The sequence below is a fragment of the Poecilia reticulata genome, linkage group LG12, assembly GCF_000633615.1.
Source record: "Poecilia reticulata strain Guanapo linkage group LG12, Guppy_female_1.0+MT, whole genome shotgun sequence".
NCBI lineage: Eukaryota > Metazoa > Chordata > Actinopteri > Cyprinodontiformes > Poeciliidae > Poecilia > Poecilia reticulata.
In genome coordinates this window covers 4277216-4292466 of record NC_024342.1, presented here as the reverse complement: position 1 = coordinate 4292466, position 15251 = coordinate 4277216, and the positions used below count along the sequence as shown (strand labels likewise).

The 15251-nt window shown below is 40.8% G+C and overlaps 2 protein-coding genes across 3 annotated transcripts in view; one reads left to right on the top strand and one right to left on the bottom strand.

The window, feature by feature from the left end:
- LOC103473286 (collagen type IV alpha-3-binding protein-like) overlaps positions 1-1057 on the top strand; it is a 25851-nt gene extending 24794 nt beyond the window's left edge. The window contains exons 16-17 of the mRNA XM_008423395.2: positions 1-135; positions 226-1057. The exon at positions 1-135 is cut by the window's left edge and continues 3 nt beyond it. Coding sequence (XP_008421617.1) covers positions 1-126 — 126 coding nt within the window. The 3' untranslated portion in view covers positions 127-135; positions 226-1057. The remainder of the gene's footprint in view (positions 136-225) is intronic.
- Positions 1058-2893: 1836 nt separating this feature from the next.
- Positions 2894-12904, bottom strand: LOC103473284 (3-hydroxy-3-methylglutaryl-coenzyme A reductase). 2 transcript variants are annotated; one of them, XM_008423391.2, is made up of 20 exons: positions 12792-12904; positions 12271-12490; positions 12070-12181; positions 11486-11573; positions 10674-10758; positions 10486-10591; positions 10293-10399; positions 8967-9086; positions 8698-8831; positions 8102-8376; positions 7288-7418; positions 7005-7199; positions 6408-6566; positions 6168-6325; positions 5974-6079; positions 5329-5499; positions 5101-5241; positions 4824-4982; positions 3783-3931; positions 2894-3668 (listed from the first exon to the last, which is right to left on the bottom strand). In XM_008423391.2, the coding sequence occupies exons 2-20, from the start codon at positions 12430-12432 to the stop codon at positions 3605-3607; spliced, it is 2622 nt and encodes an 873-aa protein (XP_008421613.1). In that variant the 5' UTR covers positions 12433-12490; positions 12792-12904; the 3' UTR covers positions 2894-3604. The 2 variants fall into 2 exon arrangements, with proteins under 2 accessions (XP_008421613.1, XP_008421614.1); XM_008423392.2 differs by having other exon boundaries at positions 12271-12468.
- Between the last annotated feature and the right edge of the window lie 2347 nt (positions 12905-15251).

Genomic DNA, 15251 nt, shown 5'->3' with positions numbered 1-15251 from the left:
AATCCAGGGGGCTGGGCTCCGGCCTCCGTACTCAGGGCCGTAGCTAAGAGGGAATACCCCAAGTTCCTCAAGCGCTTCACTTCCTATGTGCAAGAAAAAACCAGCAGCAAGCCCATCTTATTCTGAGACATGCAGGTAAAATGAGTTTTCTTCTGAGACAGGTTTTTTTTTACATGTAAATATATATTGTAGAATGATGCCATCACCGTTCTCCATCTTTTTTAGGATCGACAAATGAGGTCAGATCTACTCCAGAAGGACTCTATTTCCAAACGGCATCCCTCCAAGAAAAGAGACGGTCTTTTTCTGTTTTTTGTCCTGGTTTGTAGCTAAAACGTAGAGCGGGTGCATGATAGACAGCTAGATCATAAGGCTCAAGAGAAGAACACCACTAGTCTGTGGAAAAAAAAAAAAAAAGATTGTTTATAAATTGACTGGACAAGACATGATTACTATTATTTAATAACGACACTGAGAAGACTCTCCACCCATCAGAGTGAAGGGAAACGCTCTGCAGCTGCTTCCCCTGATGTACCTAAATGTTTGGAAACTCTGGAAAGAAGTTTATAAGACAAACAAAACAAAAATCTTAGTTTTTAGACTGAAATAAGTAGCTATTTTTGTGTGGATAATGTCATATTTTGAGTCGATTATTATTATCATTTTCCCCACATCTCCACCTGTGTAATCTCCAGAGGGCTTCCCGTTAGCGTGCGAGCCCGATGATAGAAGCTGTACGTTTCTCTAATGAAACCACCCGACATGCCGGTGTTTGAAGGAGGAACGAGAGATTCTCACGACGCCTGTACATTTACCAAGTGTGAATAACACCGTTCCAGTTGCGCTTTCATTCTTCGCGACCACGCTTTGCTACGAATGTAAATAGTTGTCCTGGCTTCCCCCGACAGTTTGCAAAGCTTTGATTCGAGCCCAGATGCCTTAGTGTCGCAGGAAGACGTAGAAGGTTGCTGATGGAGAAAGTGCCTCTCGGGTGCGTTTGTTTTATTCGACTCAAATCTGGTCTTGCTGTGCTTTTGACTGAACAAATGAACCCGGTGAGGAGTTAGTCGTGTTGTCCACAGATGGATCTATATTCCAAGCTCTAGACCAGTGGTTCTTAACCTGGGTTCGATCGAACCCCTGGGGTTCGATGAGTCGGTCTCAGGGGTTCGGTGGAGCCTCTGCCGTGGAGGTAAAGACACACTTGTGTAAAGTCGTGATGACGCCCCGCTTTGCCGTCACTTGCTGCAGAGGATCACGTTACATTGCTTAACCAATCAGAGGATCACGTTACATTGCTTAGCCAATCAGTGCTGCGGAGGACCACTGATTGAAGGAGCTCCACTCTCAGCAGGGATTTGAACTTTTGTCTTTAATTACTTCAGCAAAGCTCACAGTTTTTACCACATTCTGTAGCTTTCGGTGTACTTCTAAATCTGCTGCTGAGTCGCATATTTTCGGGGTTGGTACTGCCTCTAGTGGCGTGGCGGTGGTAACACAACTAATATAATTACATTACTAAATCAGAATGCCGCAAAGTCTGTATTATTTATGATTAATTTTTCATTCTCTTAAGAATGTAGTGCTAATTAAATGATCTAAACAAGACCTTAAAGTGGTTCTAGTTTCTCTTGATGGTCAACCTGTTGAAACTGTGGCAAATTTTAAATACCTTGAGTCGTTCCTGGACAGTCAGCTCAACTGAAAACACTGACTGTATTTTGAAGAACTGTTCTCAGAGACTCTACCTTTTAAGAAGACTGAGTGATCATGGGGTGACACAACTAAACTCTAATTGGGTCACTCCTATGTCTTAAATTTGGGGTTGGGGGGAAAATCATATTTTATTTATTACTACAAAAGGGTTCAGTGAATGCGCATATGAAACTGGTGGGTTCGGTACCTCAAAAAAGGTTAAGAATCACTGCTCTAAAATAAAAATGTTTCAATCAGTGTCAGTATTTCTGGGATTTGTTACATGAAGGACTCCACTGGCATAATTTGAATAGGTCATTTTAAAAAAATTATTTGTACTGCAGCTTTTTCTTCTTGATCATGTGGAAGAATGTTACGCTCTGTAATGTCAAGGCAAATTAACAGATTTCAATTTTACTTATTTTTAATAGTTTTTCCTTCTCTGTACTGCATTACCTTGTCCGTTCTGCTACTTTTTCCTACGTTTTCTTTCCCGATTATTCCTAAGCTTGTGAATTCAGACGTTTTGTCTGAAAGATGCGATTGAGGAGTTCTCGGCCCTGCTGCTCGTTGGAAAAATGCCAGGGTGAGGCTGTTTTAATCTGAAAGCAAACATTTTTCTGTACGTTGAGTTTTCTGTGTTTTGGTCAAACTGAATGTACTTTGACTTTTTGTAAAGTTGTTCATACTAACGCTTTGCGATCGGCCTGTAAATGTACTATAATGTGGCATCTCTTCTGCCCCGTTTTGAAAGTGAAATAAATTTCTTTATCCTCCATATTTGTTTTGTTTTTGAAATTGGTCCATTTTAGTTTTAGCACATTTATCTTTTTTTGTAGAAATTCTGTTTCTACATTGGAAATTTTATAAATGAAGTAATGGGTTTTGCCTCAAACACAGACTCTTAAAATGAAATCAAATAGTTTATGGAGTGGACCAATTAAAACCAGATTCTTCTTCATATACCACTAAATTTTCTTAACCCCCCTGCCAAATACTGAATACAAAAGAGATGTTTGTGATACTAATATGTCAAAGATATTTCAGGAGTTTTGATCATAAATCCGTTTGACTACATCAAATAACTTGGAAAATGTATTTTAATTGAAAATTATCTTGAAATGAAATCAAACAAAACATGGAAAATAAAAGCTATTAAAAAACTTGAGCTTCACTTGTTTTATAAAGATGAGTTCACCAAGTAGAAAGGTAGTGTTTTATTTTTTAAATATGGTTACAAGTGTAATAAATTTCTTTGAATTGGATATTCTATGTAAAGCTCCACTTGTAACGCATAAGGCCACTTCTGAGGATGGCAATACAAGAATCTGTCTGATCCATCACCACCGAGACGTCACAACCGTCCTTCAACATTCACCACCTGCAGGAATCTAATACTTTCACATGAAAAGGTTCAAAAATAAATAAATATTGCTTTTAAGTCTCTTGTCTCCCAGCGGTGACGACTAGTTGGTGGATGCAAGCGGGAGCCAAGAAGACCAGCAGTCATGGCCGCGCCGTAGTATACACAGTATACTGCAGCGAGCTTTTAGTCGGGGAGGATGGCACGGGCCGGAGCTTACAACACTGGCAGGAAAAAACACATTCAGGGTTCGAAACGTGAGCAGAAATGGCCTCACACACATCCGCAGCGCCGTCTCCAGAAAGCTTTTGGCAAATGCAAAGACAGGTTTAAACCTGTTTAACCATGCAGGATTTCTCACATCTCTGATTCAGTTAGCTGATCGGCCAGGATGAAAAAAAAAAAAATAGATGCAAATAAATAGCACACATTGATAACAGCAACATCTCCACTGGGAACCCCCCCCCAAAAAAAGAAACAAAAAAACAAATTTGCAGTCAGAGAGCAACCAAACACAGGCTGTTTATAGCAGTTTTGGACAAAGCGTCAACACTTAGGGACGTTTGTCTCAGTCGCTGGGAAAGCCATTTCGTGTAGGTTGGTTTTAGATCTGGGAAGGGAGAGAGAGGGACACGCAGTCAGGAATGGCTGAAAAAGGTGGTGGAGGCAGCGTTGGGAACAAAAACTTTAAAAAAAACAAAAACAAAAAAACAAGCAACCCTACCTGTTGTGAGTCATGTGGCTTTTGACGAGGTGTCCTGCTGCCAGAGCGGCCATCAGAGACAGCTCCCCCGCCAGGACGGTGGCGCACACTACGCGGGCCAGCTGGCGGGCGTTCTCTCCCGGCTGGTTGGGCCCGGCGACACCAAGCATCTGCAGAGGAAGAACGACGGAAACGCCTCAGAACATTTCCTGCACTGCAGGTGCACCAAGTAGCAACTGATGAGGATTTTAGTTATCGATTATTCTGACAATTAATCCGATTTTAAAAATTGCCACATTCTGCAGATTTTTGTATTAAAGGTCTTTTTTTATACATTAGAAATACATTCAAAGGTGCAAATTATTCAGCTAATTTTTTAAATGAGAAAATAAACATTTTACTGCCTTAAATGCAATAACAGCATTCCTTTGGTGAACATTTGATCATTTGTAGCAAATGATGGATCTGCAGCTAAAACATACTTCCAACATGAACATGTGAAAACCTCAGCCGTTTAATGCTTGATATTGATAAAGCGTATGACTGATCTATTGATTTTTTATTTTTTTTGGATTAACTAATGTACAACTGAATAGCAATGGCACTTTTTGTTTTATAGAATTTGAGTGAAATTAAAGCTTGAAGAGTTCTGTGTAGAACATATTTACAGACAGAGATTTATTTTTATCTTAAAAGCCAAATATATACATTTACATTTGTACAGTTTGGGTTTATTTATTATTGTGAATATGTTATTCTTTCAGCAAATTACCTTTTTTTTTTTAGCCTTTGCTCAAGTTAGCGATTAATTGATTACTCAATTAGACGAATAATTCAATTAATCGTTTCAGTCCTAGCACCAACCTTGTTAAAAAATATTTCAAGCGTTTTCTATCAAACAACACTTTATGAAGTGAGGAAAAGATGGAACAGTTTCAGTCTGACAGCTTATGAAATAAAAAAACCATGGAATGGAAAAAAATGAAAGCAGATTAACACAGATTAGCTCATGGTTTTCAAACGGAGGATGGTTGGGGTTGGGGGTGGTTAGGGTGGTGGTACCTGCAGACAGGCCTGCTGTGGTGGCAGGTTGGTGCCTCCGCCCACTGTGCCCAGCTCTATGGACGGCATGGTGCAGCTGATGTACAGGTCGTCTCCGTCTGGGCCGGCGGCCTCCATCTGAGTGATGCAGCTGGAGCTCCCCACGGTCTGAGCCGGGTCCTGCACCATAGCAACAGCACCAGTGAGGAACTGGGATGACGACTGGTCACACCAAGTCTGTCCATTAACCACTAAACTAACAGCAGCTCCGGTCTGAGCACGCTCGGTGCTGCTCTACCTGTCCACAGGCGATGAAGATGGCGGTGACGATGTTGGCGGCATGCGCGTTGAAGCCCCCTATGCTGCCGGCCAAGGCCGAGCCCACCAGGTTCTTACTGATGTTCAGATCCACCAGAGCGGCTGTGCTGCTCTTCAGAACCTGCAGGAGAACATTTACACAACACGTTGAACACGGCTAGGGACGACGGGAGCTCGAACTGACATCATTTCCTGTTGGATCCTTTACCTCCCTCACCACCTGGGCAGGGATGGTGGCTTCACACACAGCCGACTTCCCCCGACCCAGGATCCAGTTGATGGCAGCAGACTTCTTGTCAGTGCAGTAGTTACCACTGACAGACAGAACCTCCATGTCTGGGAAGTGCTGCTTGAGCCGACTCAGAGCCTGCTCCGTCCCCTGAAGGGCGCGCGCGCACACACACACACACACACACCTTTATCTATGGTGTTGGACACACTGGGAACTTTTCGAGAAATGGAAAAAAAAAAAAAAAACTCAATTCAGTCCACAGTTGAGAACTGTTTTGAGTCGGTGTAGCACAAAATAAAGAGAGAGCTTGGTGAAAAATCTCAGATCAGATTTTAAATCACAATTTTTTTCTCAATTTCTTTTCTAAAAAGTAAAAACAATAATAAAATTACAAATAAGAGTATTTCTTACTTCAATCAACCCTTCTGTGAGTTGTCAGGGTGAGGCTACGAGAATTTTAGTCATAATACCATAAAAAAAAATAACTTTCCAAAAATTCAAGAGTAACAAAACCAAACATTTGGTCAGTCGCTCGGATCTACATAAAATACTTCAAGGTTTTGAAAGGTGTTGAAAATGTTCAATGCTGCCAACAAGGAGAGCTTGGCTGTCTGGCTGTACCTTAGAGAGCATGTTCATCCCCATGGCGTCGCCCGTCTGCGACTGGAAGCGAATGTAAAGGTTTCTTCCTGCCACACAGGCCATCAGCTTCTCCAGACGGGCAAACCTGGAAACACAAACGTCTAGTTTTCATCTTTCTGCCTCTCAGGTGAAACAAAAAAATAATAAAAATCACCTCTGCGGTCATTTCCCACCTGCTGGTCTCGTCGAAGGCTTCCTTGACCAAGTCGAACCCGTCCGACGTCTCCAGCCACATTTTGACCTCTGCGGCCCGGCACGCCGAGGGCAGCCTCACCACAGGACCCCTGGTCATGCTGTCGGCCAGGATCCTGCTGCTGCAGCCCCCGCTCAGCTGGACGGGGGAAGAAGAAGAACGCCAACGGTTAGCAACGGAGCGCGCCCGACGTGACTGGAGCAGGAGCCGGTGCACTTACAGAAACGGCCCTGCATCCTCTGTTGGTGCTGGCCACAAGGCAGCCCTCCGTGGTCGCCATGGGGATGTGAAACTGCTGGCCGTCCAACAGCAGCGGGCCGGCCACCCCCAATGGCACCGGCATGTAGCCGATGACGTTCTCGCAGCAAGCGCCCATCACCTAAAGCGACACAGAATGAAACACAAAGCAGATGATGAGGAGCTGAAACGGTTTCTATGGCAAAATAAAAACAGGATAACTTAAAGGGGAAGTGTTACGTGAAATCAACTTTATCAGTTTTACATTGTGTTGTGTTATTCCCTCATCGAAAACATTCCTGGAGTGTTGCTTTGATTCTTTCATGCATGTTTGAGAAATCCTTTAATTTCCATGGCAACCATTCAGTTGTGCAAAACACCTGGGTGGACCTAGCCCCGCCTCCAAGGAGAAAGCTCCTCCCCTACTCAGCTCCTTATGACTAGCCAGCAGCAATTAGTAAACTACAATGTCAAATTTCTTATAAGTGATATTTGATATATATAACAGCATTTTTATATACAGTATTTATACATTAATAATAATACTGCCCCTTTAAAGTACGAGGGAACCGGTAAATACCTTTGAATAGTCGTAGCCTTTGTAAGGCAGACCAGACAAAGCGGAGCTGACAGGAAGTCTCGGCGCCAGCATCTCTCTCCTGATGGCCACGCCCCTTTCTGGAGTCTCCAGCAGTGTTTCCAGTTTGTAGTTCAGGATCTTCCTAGCGGTCACCAGGTTGATCACCTCTGAATCCGTCAGCATTTCTGGACCTCTCTAGAAAAAAAGAAATATTTTAAAAAGCGTCAGAAACTATTTCCACATCATCAACTACCTGAGCTGTCCGTGTGGTCTGGTGAGTTACCTGGGGGTCAGAGAGGACGGCCATGCATTCCTCCAGTGAGCGAGGTTCTGCTCCACAGCCTGCAGGAGCTCTGCACGTGTCCAGGGGAGGTGAAGCACAGCCGCTGACCTCCACTGAAACACTTCGCCTCACTTCAGTAACAGAGAGGAACACGTCATGTTAGGATTCAATTACTGTGCTGGTCTGAGGCTCTTCAATGAAAAAGGACCGGCTATTGTTTCTAAATTTTGAAATATTAAACTTTTTAACTGTTTTTCTGCTTAGTCCTACAATATTTGAAGTGAATTCCCACAAACTATGACGATAAAAGTGCAAGTAAGTTTTTAAATATGTTTTTCAAAATGCGCATCTTTGAAAATGACAAATTTCATATCTGAAATTATTTTAAAAACGTAACGTGACATTTGCGGCTCAAAACAAGTTTTTTTTGGCCGGCCTGAGAGTAAAAAATGTCTGTGTAGGTAGTAAAGTGTTGCATATTTAGTCAATTCAAACAGCTTAGCTGTCAAATGGGATCAAATGTAGTAAAAAAATATTACATAATTTGTAAGTTTATGTTATCTACAAAGGGCTAGTTGGGGAAATGTTTTACATGTCCACTGATTAGAAACAGATGTGAAATAATATAGAATGTTATAAATACGCTAAACCTGAAATGATCAAGGATATTCTAATGAGATTCATGTTTTTAGGGTTAGGGTTAGGGTTAGGGTTACCCTAACCCTAACCCTTTAAAACAGACAGGAAGAAGATCCGTCTAATCAAAGCCACAGAGTGTTAAATCTGGGAGAAACCCCCCAAAACCAAAAGATACCTTTACAGGTAATGTCAGCCTCAGGCAATGGTTTAACGTCTGAGACCACCGAGGAAGCAACCCCGGTTGCTAAGACACCAGCGGAGCTTTTCCTGGCAGCTGATTGGTCCCTCCTGCAGCAGCCGTCGGCTGCCCGGGGCTTCTGAACCAGAGGGGCGCCGCTAATGGGACTCCTGAGAGACAGGGAGGACTCGGTGTCCGCTTGCTCGAAGAAGACATACTTGATGGCGAGAAGCAGCGCCAGGCCGAGGGTTATCACGTGTTCCAGCTCCATGCTGGAGGGACGAGACGGACAACAACAAACATGAGCGGAGCGGGAAAGAAAGACGCTTCATCTGCAAAATTCAAGTATTCTTCAAGGTACAATTTCAAACTTTTCCTGCACCAAACTGGAGATAGAAACGATACAAATGACAGTTTCAATTCACTATTATGATATCGTTTATTAATGTTAACTTTCTTTGAGATGATATTCTACATCCCGCAGCAAGGACAAGGGAAACTAAAATGTAGGAACATTTTATGTTTTGAAATGTCTCTTACACCCTCCTGATAAGTGTAAGTATAAAATAATCAAAAGCTCATTTTGTGTTTACCTGGTGAGCTTCAGGGGCCACACGATCCCAGCTGATTCCAGTCTCTCGGCTACGGGTCCCTCTGCTGTGCGATTGCGACCTGAATGCTCGGCTGTTAACCGAGTGTGGGCGTGGACCAGGGCCAAACCGAGAGACTGAAAGACGGGAAAGTGAAACGGACTAACGCTTGCTTCATTGTTCCAACTTTACATGAGGAAAGTAAAACTAAACCACCTTTAGGCAGCAGCAAAAAACTGGAAAGGTTTTTTTTTTTTCTTCTTTGTTCTCACCATGATGATTTTAACTCTTTGGGTCACAGGGTTGGGCTTGTTGTCTTCTTCCTCAGCCAGAACGTTAGCCAAGTGGCTCATCTGCCAGATGGGACGGCCTTCCCGACTTTCCCTGGACAGCTTTGAAGCAGAAGAATCCACAGTTGAACATGTAACTCACTGATGCACATCACTGGACTGGACGTCACGCGACTTGTGCGTTACGCATCGAGTCTGGGAATAACGGTAACTGGTTAAAATGGCACAATCATGCCAAGAATCTGAAAAATGGATGCAATGTTTTGCTATTAGATGTCAACACTACAGCAGCTAACATAGCAAGGTCCAAGTGAATCACATTTCACAGGAGAGGAAAAAGTTTTAACTTAAAAAAAAAATGCAAGAAAGCAGGAAGTAGGTCAGTTATGCTGACTTGACAATTTTACCATGTAGATGTTCTGAGGAAGTCGGTATGTTTTGGTTCAGTTAACACTAAAATAAGGCAACAACCACACCTAGGCTCTGACAGACCATCAGCAGAGCAGGTGTTTAAATTAGCTGATCTACCAACCCCAGTGTTTAGTTGGCCAATTCTTAATGATGGCAAAACTAACGTTGAGTCCGAAAACTGGAACGGACTGAATGTTCTCAGGTTTTTATGGGCTCTCTTTGTTTGGGAAACGTCTGCGTGTTTTTTGGTGTCGATTCCTGATACACTTAAACATAATCTCTGCTGTCAGCTAGCAGAGCTGTTGTCAGTCAGTTGCCATGGCGACTAAACGTGGTTATGAGTTGATTTTTGGCATTAATTCTCTTTGTCCTTGGCACACTGCAGCCGTTGTGATTTCTAAAAGTTTAATAAGCGACAAAAACAGGACTAATTTTGTTGTTGTTCGCAGTATGTTCATAACTGTCATCAGTTATAAACATCTCCACATTTGATTATTATTAGCAATAATCATGTAAAAATAAGTTATTGTCCAATATTTTAAAAAAGAAAGAAAAATTCACCTAAAAATGACAGAAACCAAACTATTTATGGATTTATTTCTAGGCAGTATAAATATTTTACATATTAAAACCTAGGCAATTTTCTCAGCTTTAATTTAAGCCTGATTTTCTAGAACTTGTGTAAGAAATAAGAGAGCTATGACAGATTCCTGCTCAAGGGAACAGTTTAGTTTTGTTTTTATGGCTCAAAGCATAGTAATAACTCCTGCAGGAGTACGTCTCTAGCCATAGCGGCTAATAGGCGCTGTCCAATCCAGCAATATATATCAATAATAGTAACTATTCTCTTCATTAGACTGAGCTTGCTTCAACAGGATGTTTTGGGTTCACCCTTACCTCGAGGACTAGAGAGACGCACGCTGGGAAGAACGTCATGAAAACAAAGTAATTGGCCAGAACAGACATGCAGCCAAAACAGCACATGATCTCCAACTGAGGAACGCCTGGAGAGCAAAACAGGTCCTGATTAAAATCTCTGTTTGACACCAGCAAATGTTTTGGGTTGTTAAAAACAAAAAGCCGTTCTCACCCGACATGGTGCCGATTCCTATAACCAGACACTCGACGAGAGCATCCAGGGTGAATGTGGGGCCGAGGATAGCCATGCCCTTGGATATGTTCTCCCTCACCTCCTCCTACACAGAATCACGACCAGATTGTTACGGCTGAACGGTTCAAGGTGCAAGTTCAGACGCATCGACGGGCGTAAAACACTACCTGGGAGTTGGCGCTGAGGGCAAATTTAGCCAAAGTGCAGGCTTTGGATAGGTCAATGAGCAGGAGAAAGAAGGGCAGAGCTTCACTGCAGGAAAACAGGACAGGGTGAGATTTCTACAACAATAATAACTAAAACAACTGAGCAGCAGCCTTTGTATTAATGTCTTGAAGAGTTTGAAGAAACACCATTAGATTGGCCAGAGATCAGACCTGGCCAATCAAATGAAGTTCATGACGACGGGAGCGTCTGATTAGTTTGGCAGATCGCTAAGGCCACACTAAATTTTAAAATAAAGAAATAAAATTACGAGAATAAAGTCCTAATGTTTCAAGAATAAAGTCGCAATGATACGAGAAGAAAATCAAAATTCTATGAGTTTATGCTTATTATTAAGACTTTATTTTACTCATTTTATTTTCTTAAATTATAAATAATACTCCGTCTCTGATTAGAACTGAATTACACCCCTTATCGTTTTTCAATCAGAAACACAAGGCAATCTTTCTCTAAAATTCTAGTATTATAATTCAAAATAAAATCCTAAGAACTTGACGCCATCGTCATATTAAAAACAGGAAAACTTTAAATTTGAGACGCTTTGCTCTCTGTCCAGTAAGACTAAACTTGTGCAACGTTTAAAAGCAAAGTATCATTTCCCTTCCACTCTGCAGTAATCTGCTGCTTCGTGTTCATCCAGTAGACAAAATGCAGATAAATTTAACCTAAAGTTTGTGATTCCTTCATGACTAAAGTGAGACAATTATCAGGCACATGGAAACTTTTCTAAAGCACAACCCAAAACAACACTTACTTAAGACCGGTTAGTTCTTTCCCGAAGAAGTGGATGACCACTGTGCTGAAAACAAAGCTGGAAAACACTGTAAACAATCCAGCAATACCTGCAGAAACAAACAAAAACAAATGTGTTTAGATATTTTTGGATGTTCATTCGTTTCCCCAAACAATTTCTGCGCTAGCGTTGGGATGCGCAACAAGCAGCAGCCGGACATTTAGCTCAATTCAAAAATACTTTATTTATCCCCTGAATATTGTCATAACTCGTATCATTAAAGTGTCTTTAAAGAGTCGCCGTGCAGGAAGGATCTCTGGTAGTAGTCAGTATTTGACGCTAATAAGTTGTTTCCAATTGTAAAAACAGTATCTTGTTGCCTCAGTTACACATAATAACTGTTTAAAAGTAGAAAGAAAAAAAGAGAGAGCAAAAATCCTTCCAGCATCCAAAATCCAAATCCAAAGCTGTTTAAATATGCCAAAATATATATATATATATATATAAATCAACAAAAAGAATAATTCAGAACGAAGGTGACGTAAATACTCCAACATGGAGCGGTGTAATATTAGAACATGGTCACAGTCTGACATCATACTGACCCAGAATATATTTGGATCCCAGCTGCAGGAGGTTCTTAAACTGGAAGTAGATATAAATAATAGCCATGCAGCGAGTGATGGTCAAAACGATGATATCACTACTGGGGGCCTCCTGAGAGAAAACAGGACATATAACCTCTTGTTAGCGTGAAGGAAAACAACTTCCTGTCCTTCCAAAGGCTCCGTTCACAGCCGTCTCACCTCTTTAACCTGGGGACAGTTGTTCAAGGTGCACATCTGACTGCTGGTCGACGAGCTGTTCATGTTCATGAGGCAGACGGTGACAGCCAGGGTCCCCACTATCACCTCCCAGGGGTGGGAGGCCACCAGCAGGCCGTGGAGGCGGAAAAGACGGGCCAGCATCGTGGATGTCGAGATGCCTGCTTACTGGAGCTTCATCTGTAAGGCGACAATATCACATCTAAAACCAAATGACGGAGGTTAATTAGAAGATTTAAAACGCCCCCAAAAAATAGCCAACTGACGCAGCAGAAGAACTTTTCTTATCACTGTGCACACGCCTCTTTACTTAGTCAAAAAGCAAACTGCATCTACTCTCTCAAAAAATCTGAGAGATACTGACAGTGCCTACTGTTAGCCTTAGCAACATTAGCTGTCACACCCGAACTTATCTAACATAGCCTCTTACCAGAGGAAGCTTATCCTACAGCCTTAAACGTCCATAAAACTTCCTGTTTGGTGCCACTAGAGCTCCTACGTACCTCAAATGGTGAGTTTTGCCGCGGTCAGAGGGTCTCATATTTGTGACAGCTCTGTTGCTAGACTGATGTACCAAAAATCAACATGGCGACGCGGAACTCCTGACCTCATTCTGTCGTCACCACGGAGACGTGACGGGGCGGCGCCGAAGGACAGGAAGTACGTCAACAATTTGTCGAATTTATTTATTTGTTTATGTTCGCCTTTAAAACAGTTTTTAGTTGCAATTTGTTTTATCGAGAGAAAAATAGAAAAAAATATAAAAGGTACTGTTTTTTCCTTTGTATTTTGCATTATTTTTACGCAAAAGTCTATCCACGCGCCACTCAGAGTAGTAATACTGCGTTGTTCTGTAAAATAAAAAAAAACTAAGCTATTTGATTTCGGACTCAATGCAAATAGACTAAAATTAAAGCCTTTTTGGAGGCCAAAAACAGATAAAGTACACATTGAATTTGGTTTGTTTTTCTTTCATCCGTGATATAATAAAAACAAAACTCCCCAGTGAAAAAAAACGAAAAATTGTCACACTTCTTATATTCCTTCACAAGCATCATATTTTTTTGATTGTTTTACAGTATGACTGTAGGAGGCGCTGTGTATTTCTGCCTCGAAGGTGTTGTGCCACATACGTTTTTCACAAAAAAAAAAGCGAGTGGGAAAGATTGATTAAGAATTGTTGAATAAAGAAGAATGTAAAAAAACAAAAATCTGAAAATTAAAAATATGCAGGTGCACCTGATATCGAAAAAACTCAATAACATGACAACAAAAAAGAAGAAAAAATGACTTGCAAATTCAATTTTTCGCTATATAAAACAAAAATAACCTTTGTTGTTGGGTGTTTTTTTTTGTTGTTTTTTTTTTTACATTTTTTTTTTTTGTCATTACTGGTTTCTAATATGAAAATTTAATTACCAAAACATGCATTGATCCTAATTTTGGTTTGAGATTATGATTTATAAATTTGGCTGAATTTTGACGTGTACTCATTAAGATTTTATTTAAAGTAGGAAGAAAGTTACACATAATTTCTGAAAACTCTTTTTCACATGCTATTGGCTACGTATTGATTTACAACTATATTCAAATTAAACTGATTTTATAGAGATAAAAAAAAAATTCTGAAATTATAGAAATAAAAGGGCCCCTGGCACTTACATATATCTAGTTTTCCTGAAAGACAAATGAGTCAATTTCAGTAGATTTAATTCACTGTCAGTCAATGCTGGGGGGAGGGGAGGAGTAAAACTTTGTGTCCAGAAGTATTATTATCTGCCAATAGTCTCTTGTGCTGCAAATCCTTCCAAAACAAAGAAAAAATAACTTTTTGTTAGTTCTTTAGAATGAAAACAATCTCATGCTTTTCCTTGGCATTGCATATGAAGTACAATATGTGTTAAACTGGCTGTAAATAAGATGCTAAAATTAAAATTGATACACCTTTAACGTTTTGATCTAAACACCTGCTTTACTGATAATCTGTTGAGGGTCGCCCTTTTTTTTTTTTTTTTTTTTTTTTTTTTACTGAACCAAAGCACACCAAATTCTGCAGCACAGCTACATGTTAAAGTTGTCAAAGTCAAGCTAGCATAACTGACCTAATCTCCTCTCAGTATTTTCCTTAGCACTTTTTACAGACCTGTGAAATGTGATACACTTGGCCTCGGATGTCGCTGTGGTGTTGACAATTACTAGCAAAGCACCACACCCCTTTTCTTTTATTTGTCACATTTAAGATTTAGCACATTATGTTGACAGCTTGGCTTTCAGTTTTTTTGTCCTCCAGCAGGAAACTCCAGGGTGGGATAAGCCACTATAACTATAAACTTTATCAAAAAGGGAAGTTTAAGTTTTACGCCTGGTCTTAAAAATAGACAGTGTGTCTGTTTCACGTACTAAAACTGGGATCTAATTAGCCTGGCAGCTAAAAGATTTATACTTTTAGAAATTTCAGGAACCGTAAGCAAACTTGCAGTTTGGGAGCAAAGTGCTCTGTCAGGATCATATGAAAAAATAAGATCCTAAAGTGTGACAAAACTTGATTATTACTTAATTACCGAAGCAACAGTTACCCTGTTCGGCACGACATCAATAGTTTTATTTTTGAATGTTCTTAAAGAACACCATTAAGTGATGGAGTTGATCCGGCTTTGTAGAGCCGGATGAATTTACAAATTTACTCATTGTAAGTTTGGTAACTGCACTGAAAAGAAACCTCTGGTTATTCTTGTTCTCCTCTCATTTTTTTTCCCAGTTCTACCTGCTTTTTCAAGCGAGGGCTCCGTTGTTTAATGCCACACAATAAGAAAGTAAAACTATGAAGAAAATTATTTCTTAGAAAAACACACCAGAGGGCAGCAATTCACCTTTTCAGTGATTCTGAGGGAGGTGAAAACAGAGCAGGTTATACTAATGTTGTGTGATAAGGATCTACTATAAAGTAATTTTGTCTAAAGTAT

What these genes read in the sequence shown, in the direction of transcription:
- LOC103473284 (XM_008423391.2), bottom strand. Translation starts at nt 12,432, where the DNA reads ATGCTGGCCCGTCTTTTCCGCCTCCACGGCCTGCTGGTGGCCTCCCAC. An exon ending in AGGAATCGGCACCATGTCGG is followed by an intron (nt 10,400 to 10,485) that starts GTGAGAACGGCT and finishes TTTGCTCTCCAG; the next exon opens with GCGTTCCTCAGTTGGAGATC. An exon ending in TCTTCATCGCCTGTGGACAG is followed by an intron (nt 4,983 to 5,100) that starts GTAGAGCAGCAC and finishes GCTATGGTGCAG; the next exon opens with GACCCGGCTCAGACCGTGGG.